Genomic DNA, 19942 nt, shown 5'->3' on the forward strand with positions numbered 1-19942 from the left:
GGGATCCCATCTTCACCTCCTGGATGTTGGGATTGCAGATGGACTACCACACCCATCTGGCATTTATAGAATTGGGTGCTAGGGATATGAATTGTGGTCCTCACACTTGTGTGGTAATCGTTGTACTCTGAGCCATCTCCCCAGCCTCTGTGAGGCCTGACATTGCAGTTACATGTCCAGAATCATTAGTTATCACAGGACACAGAATTCCTACATATGGACAGATTAAGAGTCAAAGCATTCAATTTTCGAACTGCAAATTCTGAGTGACTGACAAGTACTTCTCACCCCTTCAAAAAGTTTGTTTTGGGCTGGGGATGTAGCTGAGAAGTAGAGAACTCAACTAGCACCTCAAGACCCAGGTTCTATGGGCAAAACTGCAAACAATAAATAAACTTTAAAATTATTTATATCTTTGCTTGACAGACTCATGAACTTAGCCTTGCAGTTAGAAGAGAGAAGAGCTATTATTGGACAAGGGCATCTTCTTCCTATAGCTCTGTGGTTAAAACACTGCTGTATCAGTATTCATCTCCAGATGGAATTGTTGTGAAACACAGAATGGGGTAAAGAGTGGATATGAACTGGGCAACTTTGCAGGACCTAGTTCACCTTGGAGACAAAGCTCTGGGCACATGTGTCTGAGGTCCATTAGGCTAATTGATAAGACCCACCCTGACTAAGCGCATGCAGCACCATTCTGAGAGCTGGGGTCCTGGACTGAATGAGGAGGAGAAAGAGCTGAGCAGCAGCTTTCATTTCCTGTTTCTGGGACTGAATGTGCACAGTGACTACCTGAATCAGTGTCCTGCTGCCAGTTTCCCAACCGCGCTGGACCCGACCCTGAAATCAGGAACCACAATAAACCTTTCCTTCCTTAAGCTGCTCTATCGAGAGTTCTGTTGGCTGCTGTCAGCTCTCAATTTAAACTCTGACAGCCATCCTACAAATTCCACATTCTTTAAAAGCATAGGGTTGAAAGGGTATTGAACTAACCTTTAAAACAATACCCACATTACTAAAAAGTAATGACAGAAGCATAGACAGCCAGATGAAACATGAACACCCAGATGAAAGGACTCAAACTTCAGATGGAATGCTAAAGGTGGAACTCCTCTTTCCCTAGGTCCAAAGGAGAAAGAACTGTGTGAAGCCCCTCTGAGAGTCCCCAGTTTTCCTGTTCCGAGCTGTCCTAAAAGCAACTTGGTCGGCACCATGGCCCTTGCAGCTGCTGTCTGGCACCTCCCTTCCAGCAGAGGCTATTCCATGCTTGGAGTCAAGCCATTTGAATACTTTTGGAGTCCCGTCTATATTTCCTAATGGCTTCTCACAGCAAGTAAGTCAGAATTAAATAGTTTTGGTTGTTGCAAAAAGTTGTGGACTCTCTCTTGAGCTCAAAGACATCTGAAGACACACATCGTCAGCCACACGTTCAGTAGTAAACTTCTGAGCACTAAGCTTATCACCAAACCAGTTGTGATTTTTCACAATCTTGTTTTAGTGAATGAAGCAATAGTGTGCCTTAGCAATCGTTTCTATAAATGTTGGATCACCTGAGCCAAAGGTTTAGACTGGGGCTCCATTTGAATGGGGTACTGTGTTTCAGCTGTAACCTTACTCGTGTTAACTGTGGATGACTCAGTTTGGAGAAAGTCACCTGACAGGAGAGCTTTGAGAATGCACAGGTTGGGCTGTATTTCTAGATGAAAGCTTCAGCATAAACAAACGGCTCTTCTTTAATCAGCTGGTGATGTGCAGAATACTGATTACTGAAGCTATGCTCACCAATGACTGAAAATTCACAGAATTCTGTGCCCATTTAGAGAACAAAAAGTTAAAGGAAAAAAAGTTTCTTTTTACTCCACGCAACACTGCTTCTTTTATAAACAGAGCAAGCAGTGTGGAAATAAATATCTCACTTGAAACCAATAAATCTTACTGATGGCAGACTACTTCTAGATATATTTCATTTTCTTAGTTATTTTAAACTCTGAAATTGACTGACTGTCCTGCTAGTATCCAAAACCTAAAAGCTACTAATTCAGAGTGAGGATCAGTACGTTTCACTTGCTGATCTAATTTTGAGATATCCTGTGTGTGTGCGCGTGTGTGCGTGCGCGTACGCCTGTGTGAGTGTTATCAAAGGACAGCTCTGGGGAGTCAGTTTTCTTCTACCATCTGGGTTTCAAGATTGGTGACGAGTGACTTCACCTGCTGAGTTATCTGTTAGCCCATGAGGTCAATTTAAATCTTAGCTTCAGACCTTTCATGTTACACTTCACCCAGTAATTTCAGGTTTTACGTTTTCCACTGGAAAGCCTTAATTCTTGGACATCTGCTTGAAGTGTGTTCAAGCCAACTTTATACTCTTACAATAACCTGTTTCAGTTTTGTAGGCTGCATTACTAACTTTACAGTACAAAACAGCTTTTCAAACATGTTTTAAGTATAGTCAAGGCACTCTATTCCTTACTAAAATCCACACAAGGCTGAAGTTAAATGAGTGATCCTGAAAGTTTTAGAATTAACTCAGTCCAGCAAGGAAAGTTACTTGTGAACATTCTTCTCATTGTTCCCATTTGGTTCACCTTGTAATGTTTTAATCAGTATCCAATTAAGTAACCAATATGTAAAAAGGGCATTAAGAAAACAAAAAGCAGTAACATTTACACCCCAAGAAGTGACACACTTTGATGAAATCATACAGCCCATCCCCCACCCAGTTTTCTAACAAGACTAGCTGATATATGAGAAAGCATAATTACAGAAATCCCAAATGCACTCAGCTCTTCTTCACTGTAAGAAATACAAACTCTATGAACGACAGTGACTTTAAAAATATTTTATTGCTTGTGGTATGTGTGAACTCTGCAGACCATGGCACACATGCCGAGGACAGAAGACTGCCGGAGTTCTTCCCTTCTACTATGGGTTGCAGAGATCAAAAGCATTCTTCCTGGTGAGTTACCTTCTAGTGGCCTCCTTTTTTGAGAAGGAAGGGTAGTGAGGGTAGTGTCCGAAGATACATGTCATATTCCTAGACCTAGGCAGACTATGCAATAGCTCATGTGTGTGATTCTAGGTGCCATACATAGTAGTGGTGGGGTTAACAGAGATGTCTTTCAGGACAAGGAAAACAAAAAAATCTATTTTCAGATTATGACGGACTACTTTTGAGAATGTGATCTTTGAAGAGAAGATTCGGTGAAAAATGGAATCAGACTTTTAATGTGTGCTAAGTCATCAAACGTGCAGGGGGTACCAGTCTATGTACCTTTGGAGGTATAAGAAAAGGATACCCCTTCCAGTAAGCAGTTAGAAGGCAAAGGAACTTCCAAGTTTAACAAGAAAAATTGGTTACTTGAAAGTACAAAGAGCTGTAAAATTTAGATGTCAAAAAGAAACTTTAGGGGGCTGGAGAGATGGCTCAGCGGTTAAGAGCACTGACTGCTCTTCCACAGGTCATGAGTTCAAATCCCAGCAACCACATGGTGGCTCACAACCATCTGTAATGAGATTGAATGCCCTATTCTGGTGTGTCCGAAGACAGTGACAGTGTACTCATAAAATAAAAAAAAAAAACAAAAAAAACAAACTTTAATAGTGTCAAGCTACTGACAGAAATCCTAGAGATTCTTGCACTGTGTACACAGTGCCTATAACATCAGTCCTTTTCACAAAGTAGACGAGGCCAAGATTTGGTAAGCAATGCTGCTTCTTCTTCTTTTTAATGGTGCTAGGAATGCACACTAAGCTAGTAACCTCATCAACTGAGATACATTCCTCAGCCCCTTTCCAACAATTCTTACACTTAGAAAGCTACCATACCAATGCTTCTTAAAGACTAGCATGGCAGTGTTTTGGATGCTCAGACCAGGTGGGGAACACCACAGAAGTTTACCCATTTTCTTCTTATAAACAGTGATCTGTTAAATACTACAATTCTTGATTGTGAGATTCTTTTAATTTTCTATGCAGTGTTTAAAGGAGGAGTAAAAACTTAAATATGCTCTTTACTTTGGTATTTCTCTGTGACTGGGGGCCAGCTAAACTTATTTATTCTTGGCTTGAGAAGATGCAGCACATGCACTTGTCCAGTTTTTTTATTGTATGTTTGTGTACAGTCATTTGCAGTTTCCCATTCATGTATGGTTCAGGAACATCTACTTGTATTCATATATATATGTATATATATAATATATATATACATACACATATGCATATATATACATGCACACATACATATATGTATATCCCTATATATACAACTTCTACAATTCAAATGTTTTATACATAACAATATAACCGACTATAGGTATATTTGGCTCAAAACTTTGTAATAATAGGACCTTTAAAGAGATGCAAATTAATTTTTACCCTTGTTCTGAGACTGTCCCAGTGCTGGCTGGTATCTCTCCAGGGGACAGCAAACTTCAAGTAATGTTAACTCCACTTTGTCCAGTCACTACACACAGCACCCCTGTCCACATCTACCTACCATGGATTAGCTGCTGCTGATCCTCTCCCAACCCCTGGCAATTAGTGCAGCAGAAACAATAAGAAATGTGCTGTGCTTCGGTTTGACCAGTTTGATTCAGCATTGAGCACCAGCTAAACATATACTTTTGTCAAGCCTCTTTAAAATAAATACAACTCACAATTTAGATAATTTTATACAAGAGAAACCAGGTACTACATGTACCATGATTATGTTTAAACTGGTATGTTCTTAAAATGGGTTATTATTTCCACGGTAAGGGAACTAAACGGTTTGTGACAAAATGTGATTAAACGTGATTAAGCACATTACCTATGTATTTTAAAATATGTGGGAGACCAAGAAGTCTTCTGAGAATAAGTTTTACTTAACTGATACTTTGGCAACATGTTTCTTTCCACCAAAAACTTCAGAGATTGAGAATGATGTTAACAGTTAGCTGTCACCAAGGGAGAGTCAGGCATCCCACTCCAGGCACACAAGCAAACAGTGCATGTGCGCACGCACACACACAGGCACAACCAGATCCTTTACACCCAAAACTTAACACCTCTCTTATGTGCACATGAACATCCTGTTTTAATGGACAGGGCATTTCAACAACTCCCTCACACAGGCACTGCCAGACATGAAGATGCTGTACTACAATAAAGAGAATATCACTTTCACATCATGTCTTCCTGATATTTTGCCTAAAGAAAAAGAATTGAATTAATGTACTTCACCAAGTACATTAATATCACCAGCCTTTTGAATAAAACACAGACAACCATTTCACCAAATAGCATCGACTAAGATAGTGACACTAAATCCCATCCCAACATCCGGCTGTCTACGTGCTCTCACTGAAAACAGGATGAGACCTCTTACACAGGCTTCAGAGAATATTAAACAACACATAAGTTCTTCATCAACTGCTGTAACAAATTACCACTGCATCTTTCATGTAGCAGAAGCCTGACAGCATCTGAAAATGCTCATGGAGCACTAAATATAGTTGTTATGGCGATGGGAACCTGTCTACCCAACGATACGACATGGTCTCCTCCTCTTATCAGAGGTACCCTCTGTGAACAGGACCAAAAATGACCAGAGATAATTAAATTAGTCTATTCTGAGCTTCATATATGCACAGGGCAGTATTTTAACAGTATCCTTTCAGAAAGTTATGATACAACTCAGCCCTTAATTTTAAGGATTCCTAAATACAATTTCAAAATATAAACCATTACTTACAAAAGCAAAACGGTTGTTTTTTTGTTTTATTGTTTGTTTTGGTTTGTTCTGGATCATGTAAGAGATTTTTTTTTCTTTTCACAGACAAGGTGACTGTCAATCTCTGACACAACAATGGACTGAAGTGCTGAAGTAGAGACCCCTTTACAGAGAGCACAGCCTAGTGAAGAATGAGAGAAAGGAGGATCTTAGATCTATTTCTCTGTAGAATTTTATCCATATACACACACAGTCAGATTATAGTGTCTGTCCCGGCCATGTGCTTCCTATGTAGTTGTCTAGGCTGCTCTAAAAGTGGGTAAGGGGAAAGCCACCCAAGATGAGCTCTACAGTGCACTGAAGGGAGGGGGTGGTGGTACAGACAGGACAGGGCTGCAAGGCCTTCAGAGGCCAATTTAACTCTAATAGAAACAGCTAAACAACACAGGAGAAATAGTAACTGACTATTAACTTGATGAGACCAAAAATGACCTGTTCACAGAAATTTAGGCAAAAAACTCAACAACGAATCAAACTGGTCTCTCTCAAGGTGTATGTATCATTATAGTAAATCTCTTGACTCTTTATGCTGTGAGCAGAGGGTGATTATTTTGGAGCAGGAAAAATAGTGTGGAATTAGTAATGCAGATGCTGAAAGGCCAGTGGCATGACTAGGAGAATTTCTGACAAATGCTACCCTGCTGCCATCTCTGCTGGCACCTACCCTCTCCGGTAAAAGGCCAGAGGACCCAAAGCCATCTTAGCAGTAGTGTGCACAACTGTCAGCTGACAAACAACATAGAAAACAAGTCGCACTATGTTATCTGTGGTCACGCTCTTCAGTGTTAGTCCAGGAATTCAAGACTTTATTTATCCCTGTTTATTTTCATTCAACACGTAAAGGTTAATGAACAAACATAGTCCAGAGTTAGTAGGTTGGTATTATAACATTTATTAAAATAATGCTATGGGTTAATAGAAACAGCAAAGAACCAAAGAATTAAAATGCAAGCTATGTAAAATCCCAACTAAAACCCAGAAGTGTCTAATGTATTCATTCATCAGCTAACTAAAAGCCCAAGAAAGACAAGACACCCAATATAATAAAGTACTGCAAAACAATTGGCAATTTTCAGTTATCAAAATTGTGGATTTTGCATTTTGTATCCTTTTCTCAATCAAGAAAAAAATTCTTTTGAATGTTATATAACATACATATAAAACAAGATAGAAAAATACATTATAAACTTGTAACAATGGCTGTAAATACATTATCTTACATGTTTCTCATAGGCAATAGGTTGGTTATGGTACATACATAGCATGAAACTACTAAGATAATAAAGAATAGACAAAAAATACATGTCAGCTGTATGGTAACATACAAGCGACACTCCCATCTACCCACACTAAAAAATTACATAATACTGTCAGGAAAAAAGTCTTAAAAACTACATACTTTAATAAGAAAAAAATTCAATAGAGTGATAATACTGAGAACCAAGGCATTCAGAGATTCCAAAAGTCATGCTTTTTTCAGTTGACTCAAAACACTGTCAACTAAATTTTCAAAAGTTTGTTCAGAGCCAGCATTACTCATAAACGTCACATGTCTATTGTTTTACACATTTGCTTTCTTCCCCATAAAAGACCTTTGATAAACATCTAAAATGTCCAGGTATAACACAGCTGAGATGAAACTGGATCAAATACTGGTACTGTTTTGTTTTTTTAAACTATCACCTCAAGTGTTCTGAGTGTCGCATATTTATTCAACCAACCAACCAAAATAAGAATCAAAACGGCACAGCATATATTGTAAATAAATCAAAACCACCACGTGTGTAACAGAAAGACAAAGCAGTGGTACATTAAACCAAGCTAGCTGAGTACAAAACAAGGACTGTCCATTGCATAGTAAATAAACTGAAAATGGTTCCAAGTGAGACAGAATAATGGAGAGGTCGCCATGAAGGTGACCAGTGAGCTTCCTGCTGACCTTGACTGTGAAGCCATGAGGGTGTGGAAGAGGGCACGAGTTGATGAGCCAGGAGTCCACGATCACTTGAGATTTGCCACATCTGGTACTGAGCGGTTAATGACTGACTAAGTCAAGTGTTTAGATGCAGGCTTTGCACACAAACTGCTTCAACTACAAAACTGTTTGACTTTCCAGAGAGAAACTGAAGAGGAAAAGGAATGGAGCTGAGCATTCACTGTACACTGTGGTGCAGGCTTTCCACATTCCTTCAGAGTTACAAAGGTGTGTTTAGGAGCAGTTACTAAAGCCAGCAGAGATGGACTACGTAAGATATCTGATTAAATTTAGGTTACTTAACACTTTTTCAACAATAAAAAATTTCAAAGATTCATTTTGTGAAAAAGTTTTTTAGGCATTACGATTATTTCTAATTGGTAAGAAAAAAATCCATTGTATCCCTCTTCTCCAAATAAAATAAAGCTCTAATTTAATTTTGTCTGTAAACTGATGTTCAGATCTCACATAATTTTTCTCTAAACCTCAGAATCCTTTGGGCTAACACTGAAGACGGTAATAACCAAAAGTACTCAATTATGATTTGTAAAAGAATGACATTTTAAAATTTACTAGTCAGACATTAGAAAAGCTATCAAATTTTTTCACAGTATCAGATTTGGCAAACTGGCATCAAGATAACGTGACACAAATCTTATAATTTAGACCATCAACTCACTTGTCTCCCCTCACACCTCCTCTCACACACTGGGCGACTGAGGAACATGCAGTAACTTTATTCTGAGGGAGGAGCTGATCTTACAGGACACTTGACTAAATGACCATGAAGGAAAATAAGGCACTTTCTTTTTCTTTAGACTTATTCCAATACTTAAAAAATAAAAAAGAAAGACAAAAAGGCTCTTTTGGTCTTTTGTTTCTTGACAACCACCAGAAAAAATCATTTAATGAAATAAAGGGTTTCTTTGTTCTTTTTCTTTTTTTTTTATAACACTTGAAAGTATAAAATGCTACATTTCCAAAAATATATATATTTTTTTCTGCACCAGCACCCTTGTATAGTAAAAGTATCTACTTTTTGTTCATTTGTTTCAATGCACTACACTTTATCTACAATTTCATTACATGTATACAGCAAATAGGCAAGCATGGCTTTTACATCCTTAATGATATTTTCTATACAGGGAGGTTTAAAAAAAATATTTGAACAGTTTGCCCAGTGATGTGACACATAATGCATGTACCTTGTTCTCATCTAATTTTTAAGGTGGTGTAAAATAAAGATTTGGAAATTTTAACTCAGATACTCAACTTCTTAAAAATAGTGTTGTAGTTTTGTTCTTTGCATTACTTTTCAAAATTCCTTGTTAAGTTTTTCTCTCATGGCACACTTTGTTCTAATACTTCAAATTTTGGCAGGCAATATAAAAAGGCTGCAATATCTGCCCTTTGAGGGCACTGTAGTGACTAAACAAACAGCATGTCAAATTTTGAATACTTTTGAAGTCACTTCCCCAATGACATCCCTGACCGAAGGTTCATGCATGATGCATTGTCACACAGTACATTCAGAGAGAGCTTTGACTTCGCTAGGAGAAGAAAAGGATTCCTACAAGTCTCTCACAGTAACTGCCTCTGTCACTGAGTAGTTAGGGCCATCTGTCTCCCCTTCTTAAGAGAGGCCTTCTTACCGTTCGCTCGGGGTGGGGCATTGAAAGATGATCAGTGCTGTGGGATGAATCGGGCCTTATTGCTTTACTACTATTCAGTGCAGGTTCGAGAACCACTTTCACCCAAACAGGGGGGGAAAAGCTGAGTTGGAGGACAATTTCTTTGTCTTTTGTTTGGTTAGATGGTAAGACGAACGGACAAGTGCCTCAGCTCGCTGCACTGACGACAGGCAAGCAAAGGCGATTACCAGTTAACTGATCAGCAGGCAGGCATGGTCAGGTCATCATTGGGTGAAGAGTTCAGAGGTCAGAAGGTCATAGGTTAGTTGCCGGTGGCGGCTGGGTGGTTAGAAACAAAAAACAAAACAAAAAAAGAAAAGAAAAGATAGAGAAGAGATTAGTTTCAGCTAGTGACGGCTTAATGACAACATGAAAACTAATCACAACTAATAAAAAAAAGCATGTTGAATTCTGACAAACTGATTGACACCATCTACAGAATACAATAAAAATCATGACAATTTCATATCATGATTTGAACAAATGAAGAAGAGCCCACTCCCAAAAAAATATAATTTGAAAAACCCAACTTGTTAACAGAAAAAAAATAGAAATAAAATACAGCTAACAACTAATAGTTAGTAGCAGTCAATGAAGGAAATTGGAAACAATGATGAACAGGTTTGGTATAAAGAATTCTGAACAGTCAGTGCAGTTATAAGTATCTGACTGCTATTAAGCATTAGTATTTTCTCAGATGCAAGCAATAAAGCAACTATTAATGATGGATGTGATTATTAATAACTGATGATTAACAGAAATGAATCTAAAGAAATTTAAATTGCTATGAACAATTTGGTTCAACATAAACTCTGGGCCAAACAAAGTTTCTTTTGTTCAATAAATGTTTATTGCTTTTTCAATTATTCTATTTACAAACAACATGGAATTTCTTGGCCTCATGATACAAAGCAATACTGTAGTCTAGCAGTGTAGGCAACATCATGGCAACCAGAAAAAGGCCAGGCCTTCTGCACCAGCCAACATTTTCCAGTTGAAAATACTAATTTACACATATAGAACACTTATAAAATGCACTTGCATGTAAACACTGTAAAATCCTGCCATTTAAAACTATACCTCGAAGAACTCTAAGTACATAAAAAATAGAAGAAATTTCTAACTGATACCAAGAAGGCATTTTTAAAACTACAAACAGCTTTCTTTATTCAATTTCAAAGCTAATACTCTGCAAATACAATAAAATCTGACATTTCATATACATTCCTGCTTTATATTTTTATATTTTAAAAGAAGCCACCTGTAAATACTATTTTCTTTTGCAGTAACAAAAAAGAACAAAAAAAAATTTAAAAAATTACAGTAAAACATAAAGTAGTTCTCAAGTGGAAAAGTTATCCCTCCAAATGTCCTTGAGTAGCTCCTTCTTTTAATCAGCCTCTCACATTCTACTTCATCAAACTTGGTCCACTTAACAGTAGTATGATTTTTAAGACTCATTCAACAGCTTCATTATTTCTACTATATTCTGAGGTTTGACAGAATTTTCTGTACTGTTGCCATTGAAACAAAGGCAGGAGAGACGTGAATGAAAAGATGCTCAGTGCAAGGTTAGATTCTATGCCACTTCATAAATCAAACCTAGTAAGTGTAATGTTCACAGGGTTTAAATGTTCTATATAATAGACCTATTTACCTTTGTATGACAAAAAATGGTTTCTATAGTCTATTAATTAGGACAGTTTATAAATACTACAAAAATATTGTATCTTCAATATAATCAAATCTTCCCTGAATTTCTTGAAAGGAAGTATAATTTTTTAAAATTTAAAACAAAAACAAAAATGGTATTCCAAAGTCTTAAATTTGTTTAAGTAATGGTTTTTGGCAAATCATTACTTAGATAATTTCTGATTATGTTTGAGTGTGGATTATTTAACAAAGTATATCATCATATCCAGTACATCTAAAATATATCTTCTGCCATGTCCTGGATTCCTATAGTACACACAGGTATGTCAACTGTGCAAAATTACTTATAGTTCATTACAACTATAAAGTCAGTTGGTCTTTAAGTTTCAAACCAATTTTGAAATAAGTATGGAAGTGGGTTTGTTTTTAGTAAGCAACTAGATACTTGTCAACCATGCAACTACTCTAAATGCTCACATACAGTTACATGGTTATATGTCCTCGGGCTGTTTCCTTGCATCAAATGAATGCTAAGAATAATCTTCTCCTTAAAGGATTTAAAAAAAAAATAGAGAAAACAGTAGTATCATAAAATAATGTAGTCAAGGGCTTCGGTCCTCTCCCTTAGACCCAGTGAGTACATGTGGTGATCATGTGCATAAGTGATCTGTTTCTAGAAAAAGAAAGGAAAAGGTTGGGATGGAGCAGGGGGATAAAGACGTTTCAGTTTGCTGACACTGCACTGTGAACACAAACAGAACTAGTCAAAATAAACACAGCTCCAGATGAGCCATGCATGGAATGTGTTGTCATTCTCCAAATACAATAAGATCTTGGTCTAATATCCTCAACTATCTGAAGGCTCTGGAGTACAAAGTGAGAAAGGATTATTGTGTTAACAAAAAAAAAAAAAAAAAAAAAAAAAATCTAAGAGGAGCACAGGGAAAGAAAAACCTAAGGAGGTAAAAATTACTTCAAAATCAAAACACTTTGTAAGATACAGTTTCAAATTATGTATGAGTCTGTAACCTTCCCCCATCTAACTCCCTCATCTCTACGAGACTCTGAAAGAATGGCTGATATGCTCATACTTGGCACAACTGCATGCAGTATTATTGTTATGGATATGCCCCCCAGATTTTGTTCAATGAATAACCACTACAAAAATTTATGTTTGCTAAAGTTTTCAGGATTCTTTTAGTATATATGATACTAAATAAATATCACAGATGTTTTTGGAAGGGTATTTTATTTCTAATACACAAAGCAATTGTAGCCAGTATTTATTGTGGTTATTCAAGAGTAGAGTAACCATGTCAAGTGAACTAGCTCCTTTTCTACTATGCTTGGGATTCCAATCTTGCAATTAAAAACAAAAAACAAAAGAATCATACAAAAAAAAAGTAAAAAAAAAAAAATAAATAAATAAAATAAAATGTCAAAAACCCCAAACTACCACTCCTCAAATAAGCATAAATACTTTAAAAATGGGTTCAAGGGCATATGTAGGGCACAAGTTACAAACATGAAAAATGAGAAAAATGAAGACTTGTTTCCAGTCACAGGTTAGTCAGAAAGGATATCCAAATAGCTGGATCTCACATACCACAGAACTTCAGGACAGTTTACCTTCGGGTACTGTATTTTAGCAGCAAATGATAAAACTCAAAGGATCCGTTTTGGCAAGAAAATAAGAGTAAGAGGGAACCTGTTTTCTATTCATAAAGTATCCACCTAGATGAAAATTATCTTCACAGTCCTGACTAGATTTTAGCTAAGTACTTGACATGTATGCCCTCATATTTTTACAGTGGCTCAATGTTTTATAATATAGAAAAATGGACAATAAATCTTCAGTTTTCTCCAAAATTACACAGAAGCAAAATTTCTTTACTTCTCTCATAAAAACATCATCTGTTCAATTCATTTTGTAGTACCAACCAAAATATTCAGAATCATTCGAGGGAAAGTTTTAGCGACAGTTATTACTAAAAATTGCTATGGAAGTGTAAAAATTTAATAGCTCCCCAAACCGACTAGTTTATGCTTTAGCTGGAATAGATCTTAGAACAAAGTAATAGAAGATTTAAAAAATTAAAAATAAAGGGGAGGGGTGAAAACCCAAACCAAAAACCAAAACCATAAACAAAACCACAAAAGCAAACCAACCTTAAATCCATCAATGATTAAATTAATGTAGGGAAGGGGAAGAAAACAGTGTGCAGGTAAACAGTCACATTTTCCATCAGTGTGGTGTTGCAGGCTTTAGGACACCCAGCACAGTGCTTATAAACAAGAACTGCAGAACTAAACTAACCTCGGTCTGCGGTCACAATCCTTTGGTAAGGATGGACACGCATATCGTGCCTTCGAACTTTAGTAGCCACCGCACCTAGTTAAATTGCAATTACCAAGACAAAGTTAGAAAACATACATAAGGGAAACATTGACAGCAGGTTTATCAAAATGGATCTCAAATGTTCACTTACTACAAAAGCTTAAGAAACACGTTAAGGCACAGTAGTTTTAAAATCAACTGTAGTATGTCATGTATCTATAGTATTGCATTCATTTCAAACAGGTCGGCCTTGCACCTCCGTCACCCCTTCACTAACAGTCCCCAAGTCACAGTATCTCACGAGCTCTATGAGAACCAGACGTGTCTGAGCTTTACTAGTCACGTATTCACTGAAGTGCCTTTCTTGCAGCAGGACTACTTAAATAATGCCACGTTTAATACTGACAATCATTTGCTAACCTTGACTTTCAGAGTTTATCACTTAAAAAGGTTTAAAAAGCAATTCTTGAAGCCTACAGATTGTGGATTTAAACTTTGGAGTCAGTAAGTATGAACTGCAATGAATTAGGTGATTAGTAAAGCAAACAGTACAGTACACTTAGCAGTCAGTGTACTTCTATACACTCCTTTACAAATTACCGTTGCTTTGCAGGATTACAGACGAATCCAAATTAATAGCATCATTTTACTTTATATCTATGTGCAAAAAGTGCAAGTAAGTCACTGACTGCTAGGCTAAGGTTTTTCCCGGAGGCTGCTGAAACTAAGCATTTGTTAAATTCAGATCTGATGAGGGTTCGGTTAAGACCGTTCTTGAATTCTTAGCCTTTCGTTGGGAAAGCCATACCTAAAGATAAAAGGAAGGGAATTAAACATTAGTCATCAATGAAGATTTGATGCTAATACCAATCTCCTCACTACCACTAACACATATGCCTGCATCTGTTTTTGAAGGGCACTGCTTATTTTAAAATAATGTGAGACTTGATACATAACATGCATGTTATCTGTGTGCAAATTTACTGTAACTTGGGAATTTAAAATAATTTCCTCAGTTCTCCAATGGACCAATATCACAGTTTTACTGCTTAGGTGGCAAAGCAAAAAATAATGATGATGATGATGATAATGATAATAATAATAGTATCATCTTCTTGCTTGGTACTTATTAGAACCTTGATGATGTTAATTGGGTATCTGCATATTTTGTTAATAGTGTTGGTTTCAATCAAGTCTTTATACATATAGATGTCCTAACCAAACCAAACAACATGTTGCTTTACAATGGAGAAATTTTATAGCAGTGCCTCTTGCTGTCTCTAAGCAGTAAACTGGTTGAAAAACGTAGTTCTCATTTTAGATAAGCAGACTGCATAGAAAGGTAATTGTATTTGGCAAAACTTGGAGCTCTTGCACTAACAGTCAGGAGCAGCAGCTGGAAGCTGAGAGCCCTAACTCCTCAGGAACAGATGCTGTGAGTGCAGCAGAGAGGAGTTCTGGGAAAGGAGCATGCACAGGCCACAGGATAGAGTATTAATAGAAAGGAAAACTTAAATACGATTATAGGTTACATGTTATTTTTAAAAAAAAAAATGCTTCAAGTAATGTGCAACAGAACACAGCCTCTTACTAACATTTCTGTGGTATAATTCTGACTTATAATTATTTTATACAGTGATTTAGACAGAAAACGTACAATAAAATGTATGTTTATAAACAAAAGGCACCTAAGTGCATGCACACACACAGATAACATACAGAGCATTGTGGCTTTCTTTAAATGAACAATGAATTTTCAAGTTTAAATCTCAATGTCCAAGTTCATTAAAGATTTCCAACTTCATACTCCCCCCCCCCCCCCCCCCCCCCCCCTTTAAAAGATCAAAGTCCTAGGAGTCAACAGCAGGCACACAGCACCAAGGTCATACACAAAAAAGTTTCAAATTCTGTCTGGTAAAACAGTGGGGTTGCACAGAAACAGGCTTTTTGTTTGTTTGTTTGTTTGTTTGTTTTTTCCACATTGACTGGTCGTGTTCTAACAGCTGCTGTATTCTAGTCCTTCATCCAGCAAGTCAATGGGCTGAAATATCAGGCATGACTGGCATTTCAATCCACTCTATAAAAAAAAGGCATCAGTAATGTCTTTTTCAAGAATATTGCTTTTTGATCATGTAAACGCATGAATTTATATGACTTCAATTTTTGCCTCCATGACTGAATTTACTAAGTTGGTGTGTGGTCATCTAGTCTACAGTAGTATGGAAATCATAAAATATTGGTCATATTAATTAGGACTTTGAAAGATATAAGCTGAAGACCCTTAAAACTGAAACTATTAACTGCATCCTTTAAGTGACCATAAATATTTAAACACACACACACAAATAACGGAATTTTATAAAAATCTTAATATATCGATAGAACTTTAAAATTCACCAAGCAATCTCTGAGAAAAACCTAATTTTGGGAGGTAGAGCTTTGTCCATTAGGATAAAGAGGCAAGAATAGCCTAAATAAAACTCAAGAACAAGTGTAGTCACCAAAGAAATTATCTCCTGAGAATATGCATGGCAAGTTTACCTAGAGGGATTCTGAGATACTAAAGTAAATTAACCCAAATTAAGGTGTAATAACTTAACGGGAGAACTCTAGTGAGGAACTGAAATAAAATCATATTTAGTTTTCAACTTTTGCTAATCAAAAGTTATATTATCTCTCTGAAATCTATAAATATCCTTTCAAAGTCTGGGGTACCAAAATTTAGGACTGCATTAATCACCTAGTACAGGAACCATACTTACCTAACACACCACTGGGTTCAATGGGGTACTCAAGGATTGATGTAGCTGGTGCCAACGTGTAGGGGTATTCATAGGGTGTGTAGATTAACCCAGCTTCAGGCCCTGGAGGGACTATTGCAGCAGTTGGGTGAGGAGTTCCGTTTGGCATGACAGCGGTCTGTATTTGTCTGATCAAAGGCATTATGGTAGGGCCAGCTGGCGTAGGTGTACGCAGAGCAGCTGGTGGGAGGACAGGCGCAGGCCCAGTGATGATCCTTGGAGCAGCCTGGGCAGTTGCTGCAAGAGAAAAGGCAAGGGCTGCTACAGTAAGCAAAGAAATTTAGAAAGAAGTATAGGGATAGCAGTAATAAAACATGAGGAAATGAAAGGGAAGTAGGAAAAAGAAAGGAAAAAGCAAGAAAGAAGAAAAATAAAAGGAAATCATTAGTACATGCACTGACCACACAGAAATGCCATAGCACACCAACCAAGTGCAATCAGCTTCCCCTTCCCCGACATGATTTAACAAAATAAAACCCACTGGAAAAAAATGAACAAGACCATTAAATGTTACACTTTCCATATCTTTGATGATATATCCACTTACGACATTTTGTGAGACTAAAGTGCATCCAAAAAAAGAAAAAAAGAAAAGAAAAAAAACTACAAGAAAACGTTCCAATTAAAAGATTCAACAAAATAACTACTAAACTGAGTCCACAGACACGGTGCTGGTGTATTTTCAAAGCAGTGCTGGTGTATTTTCAAAGCCCAATATTGGCTTCAAGTTTAAGGAAAACTCCCTGGATAAATCAGGTAAGTAACATTAAATGTATACGTTACCAGCATGCTAGGAATTATTGCATGAGTAAAAGAATACAGAAACAGTCCTATTGCTAAATCAATGACTATAAAGGAAAAATCAAAGCCGACCATTTATAAGTAAGTACTGCTAAACTCACTGGGTTGCCTACCTTTGGGAATTTTGGTCATGAGTTTAAAATTCAATTTCCTGTGTGTGCTCTCAACATATGTCCATATACATGACATGTAAACCTTAGCTCATCTCAAACTATGCATTTTACAAAAAACAAAACCAAACAAGAAACAGCAACTATTCTCTCACACAGCGTATAAAACTATGTCATTATGAAGGGAGAACACAGTCTGCAAACAGCTGTCCTCAGTGATCTCTGTGAACTCACACAGGAACTTAAACAGCAAAACAACACGAGTGCAAACATGCAAGCAAGGGGAGAGAAAAGACTTGAGCAGCAGGGCCATTTCATTTAGACACTTCAAATAGAAGAGCTTTCAAAAGTTTGTCCTTTGCATAATGTCACAAAAAAATTTTAAGGACTTAACTGGATAGTTAATGCAGCAGGACATTTCTTGAACCCCTTCACCAAAAGAGAAAAATTACAACCCAAAACTGTATATACTGACATAAAATAAAATTGAACAAACCACTGCTAAACAGAAGCATTAAATAAAACGGTCCTCTTTGTAAATTTTATCATTATTTCAACTCTAATTGGTTTTATGCTGTGGTACAAACAAGCAAGCAAACAAACACCAGGAGCTGTAATTCTGCCCCAGGCTCATTCTTACGTGATTTAATGTTGGCATCTCTGTAGGTGCCATTCAGAATTGCAAGCTCCATCAGTTGCATCTTCTTCAGGCTGTCTTCTCCTTCAGCCTGCACATGGGAAATAAGAACAGTAAGTATTTTCCAGGTAAAAATGAATCACCCGTGATGTCTGCTGTTAGAAGTTCTAATCCAGATGCTGGCCTCTGAACTTATACTACTCAGACCTTTGAAGGGCCACTGACAAGAACATCAAACAGCTAGAGATTGACATCACTAATCTGAAGAAATCCCTCGTTTCGCTGTCTGAAGAGACCTCCTAAAATCGCAAAGATCCTTACTGGACTTGATTTACTCTATTACAATAGAAAAGACTGTATACAGCTCTTGACTTTGTACAACCCTCAAAGAAGAAGGTTGCCTTTACATAGACAAGACAGGGAGGGTTAAAGAGAGCATGAAATAGGTAGTGAAGGCCCTAAGAAAAATCAGAGAGAGAAAGAGACAGATGAATGCTGGTACAAGAATTGGTTTGCAGCCTCTCCAAGGTTGTCAACCCTATTTCCTTCCATCTTGGGACCATTATTTGGGTTCTTTTTGCTTTTTTTCTGCTGGTCCCTGGCCCTCAAATAGGCGGACTAACTCTTCGATACAACAGATAAATAATTTGGTAACAAAACCTACTCAGATACATTATCATAAGTTAGCTATGGAGGACCACGAGACTCAAGATGAGGTTGTTACTTTATACAGGGTGTTTCCAAAACCCATCTCCACCCAACCTAAAAGGGGGGACTTCTGCCCCTAGACCAAGCAGAGAGGGGCCACCCAGAACCCCCTCTGACAGGCGATCTGAATTCTTGCTTAGGCTGCGAGGCTAAGCACTGCAAGGGAATATAAATAAAAGATAAAAATATCTATCTGGGTTCCCTGAGGGACAAGCCTGACTGCATAGGGGTTGATGTCAAAAGTATCCCCTCTCCAGGAAAAAGACATCGGGACGGGTATGGCCCTCATGCCTCACTGGACAACGACAGGGGGACTAGAGCCATTACAAGGTCCCCTTCAAATACTGGAGGTCAGGCCTCTATCCCTGCCTTTGCAAGTTTAAAATTGCCACAGCCCTTCTATACTTAGAGAAGGGAGGAGATGTCAGGGGCAGCCCTGCTTATACATTGTAGGCCTAAAATCAGCCATAGGCCTAAAATCAGCAATAGGCCTGTCATACATGTATACTAACACCAAGTCTTGGGTCTCAGTGGAAAAACATTGAAACAGATGGCTATAAGCTAATGTCAACAGGCAGCTTTTGTGGAAATTTATAAGCCTGAGTAGTCATAGACCTTGTAAATAGGTAGCCTTGGCAGACAATACCAACTTAGATAAGGACAAGCGAGTCATAGGCAGAGTCATAGTGAATTGTCCCCTGAACCTTCACCCAGCCCATACCTGGTTCTGAAGATATCTGTATTCTCCCTGAACACCCACACTCCAGTGTCATTCCCTTCCCCACATCCTGCCTTTCTGTGTTTATAACCCCTGTGTGAATTAATTACGATTTGAGAAAAAATAAAAATAAAAAATTAAAAAAAGAAATAAAAACATCTTGAACACAATACTGAAGAAAATGACTATGAAACAGTAAATACATTTGTATAACTTTAAAGTTGAACAAATGTGTAAACATATGTGAATATATATAAATATACCAAAGAAAACAAACAAACAAAAAAGAACAGTAAGTATTTGAGACTAGTATATACTTATAACACAACTAAAAAAAAAAAAAAAAACGCATACCATGTGACTCTGAACTACAAATGTCAACTAGCAATCATCACTGAATTCTTAAACTTTTATTCCTGATTTCTTACACTACTGTTCTTGGTTTTTCCCTCAATCTAACTACAAGTGTAATTGTTTCTTCGGCCCTCTATCTTTAGGGTCACTAATTTACTACCAACATAGAAAACATTTACAAGTGAAAGGGGCACTAAGACTAACATAAACTACATATCAACATAAACCAAGATGGCCTCACCTTTGTTTCACCCTCTTCCATTAACTACTCTTAATAACTCATTAGTGCTATATTACTCGAACTACTGAATCCAGCTGACAGTAGTGTCTGTCATGTAGTTCATACACAATCTAAAAACCCAACCAAGATCCAAGGGCCAGAT

At 37.3% G+C, this 19942-nt stretch overlaps 1 protein-coding gene across 4 annotated transcripts in view; it reads right to left on the minus strand.

Moving 5' to 3' along the window:
- Positions 1-5747: 5747 nt before the first annotated feature.
- The window catches only part of Qki (QKI, KH domain containing RNA binding), a 111828-nt gene continuing 97633 nt past the window's right edge, over positions 5748-19942 (minus strand). Inside the window, exons 5-8 of one of the 4 annotated variants that reach the window (XM_028772724.1) lie at positions 17783-17870; positions 16193-16468; positions 13410-13484; positions 5748-9718 (exon numbers count right to left, since the gene is read on the minus strand). In XM_028772724.1, coding sequence (XP_028628557.1) covers positions 9702-9718; positions 13410-13484; positions 16193-16468; positions 17783-17870 — 456 coding nt within the window. In that variant the 3' untranslated portion in view covers positions 5748-9701. The other 3 variants (XM_028772723.1, XM_028772726.1, XM_028772725.1) reach the window with 3 other exon arrangements.

This window comes from Grammomys surdaster, unplaced genomic scaffold, assembly GCF_004785775.1.
Source record: "Grammomys surdaster isolate TR1022 unplaced genomic scaffold, NIH_TR_1.0 218, whole genome shotgun sequence".
Lineage (NCBI taxonomy): Eukaryota > Metazoa > Chordata > Mammalia > Rodentia > Muridae > Grammomys > Grammomys surdaster.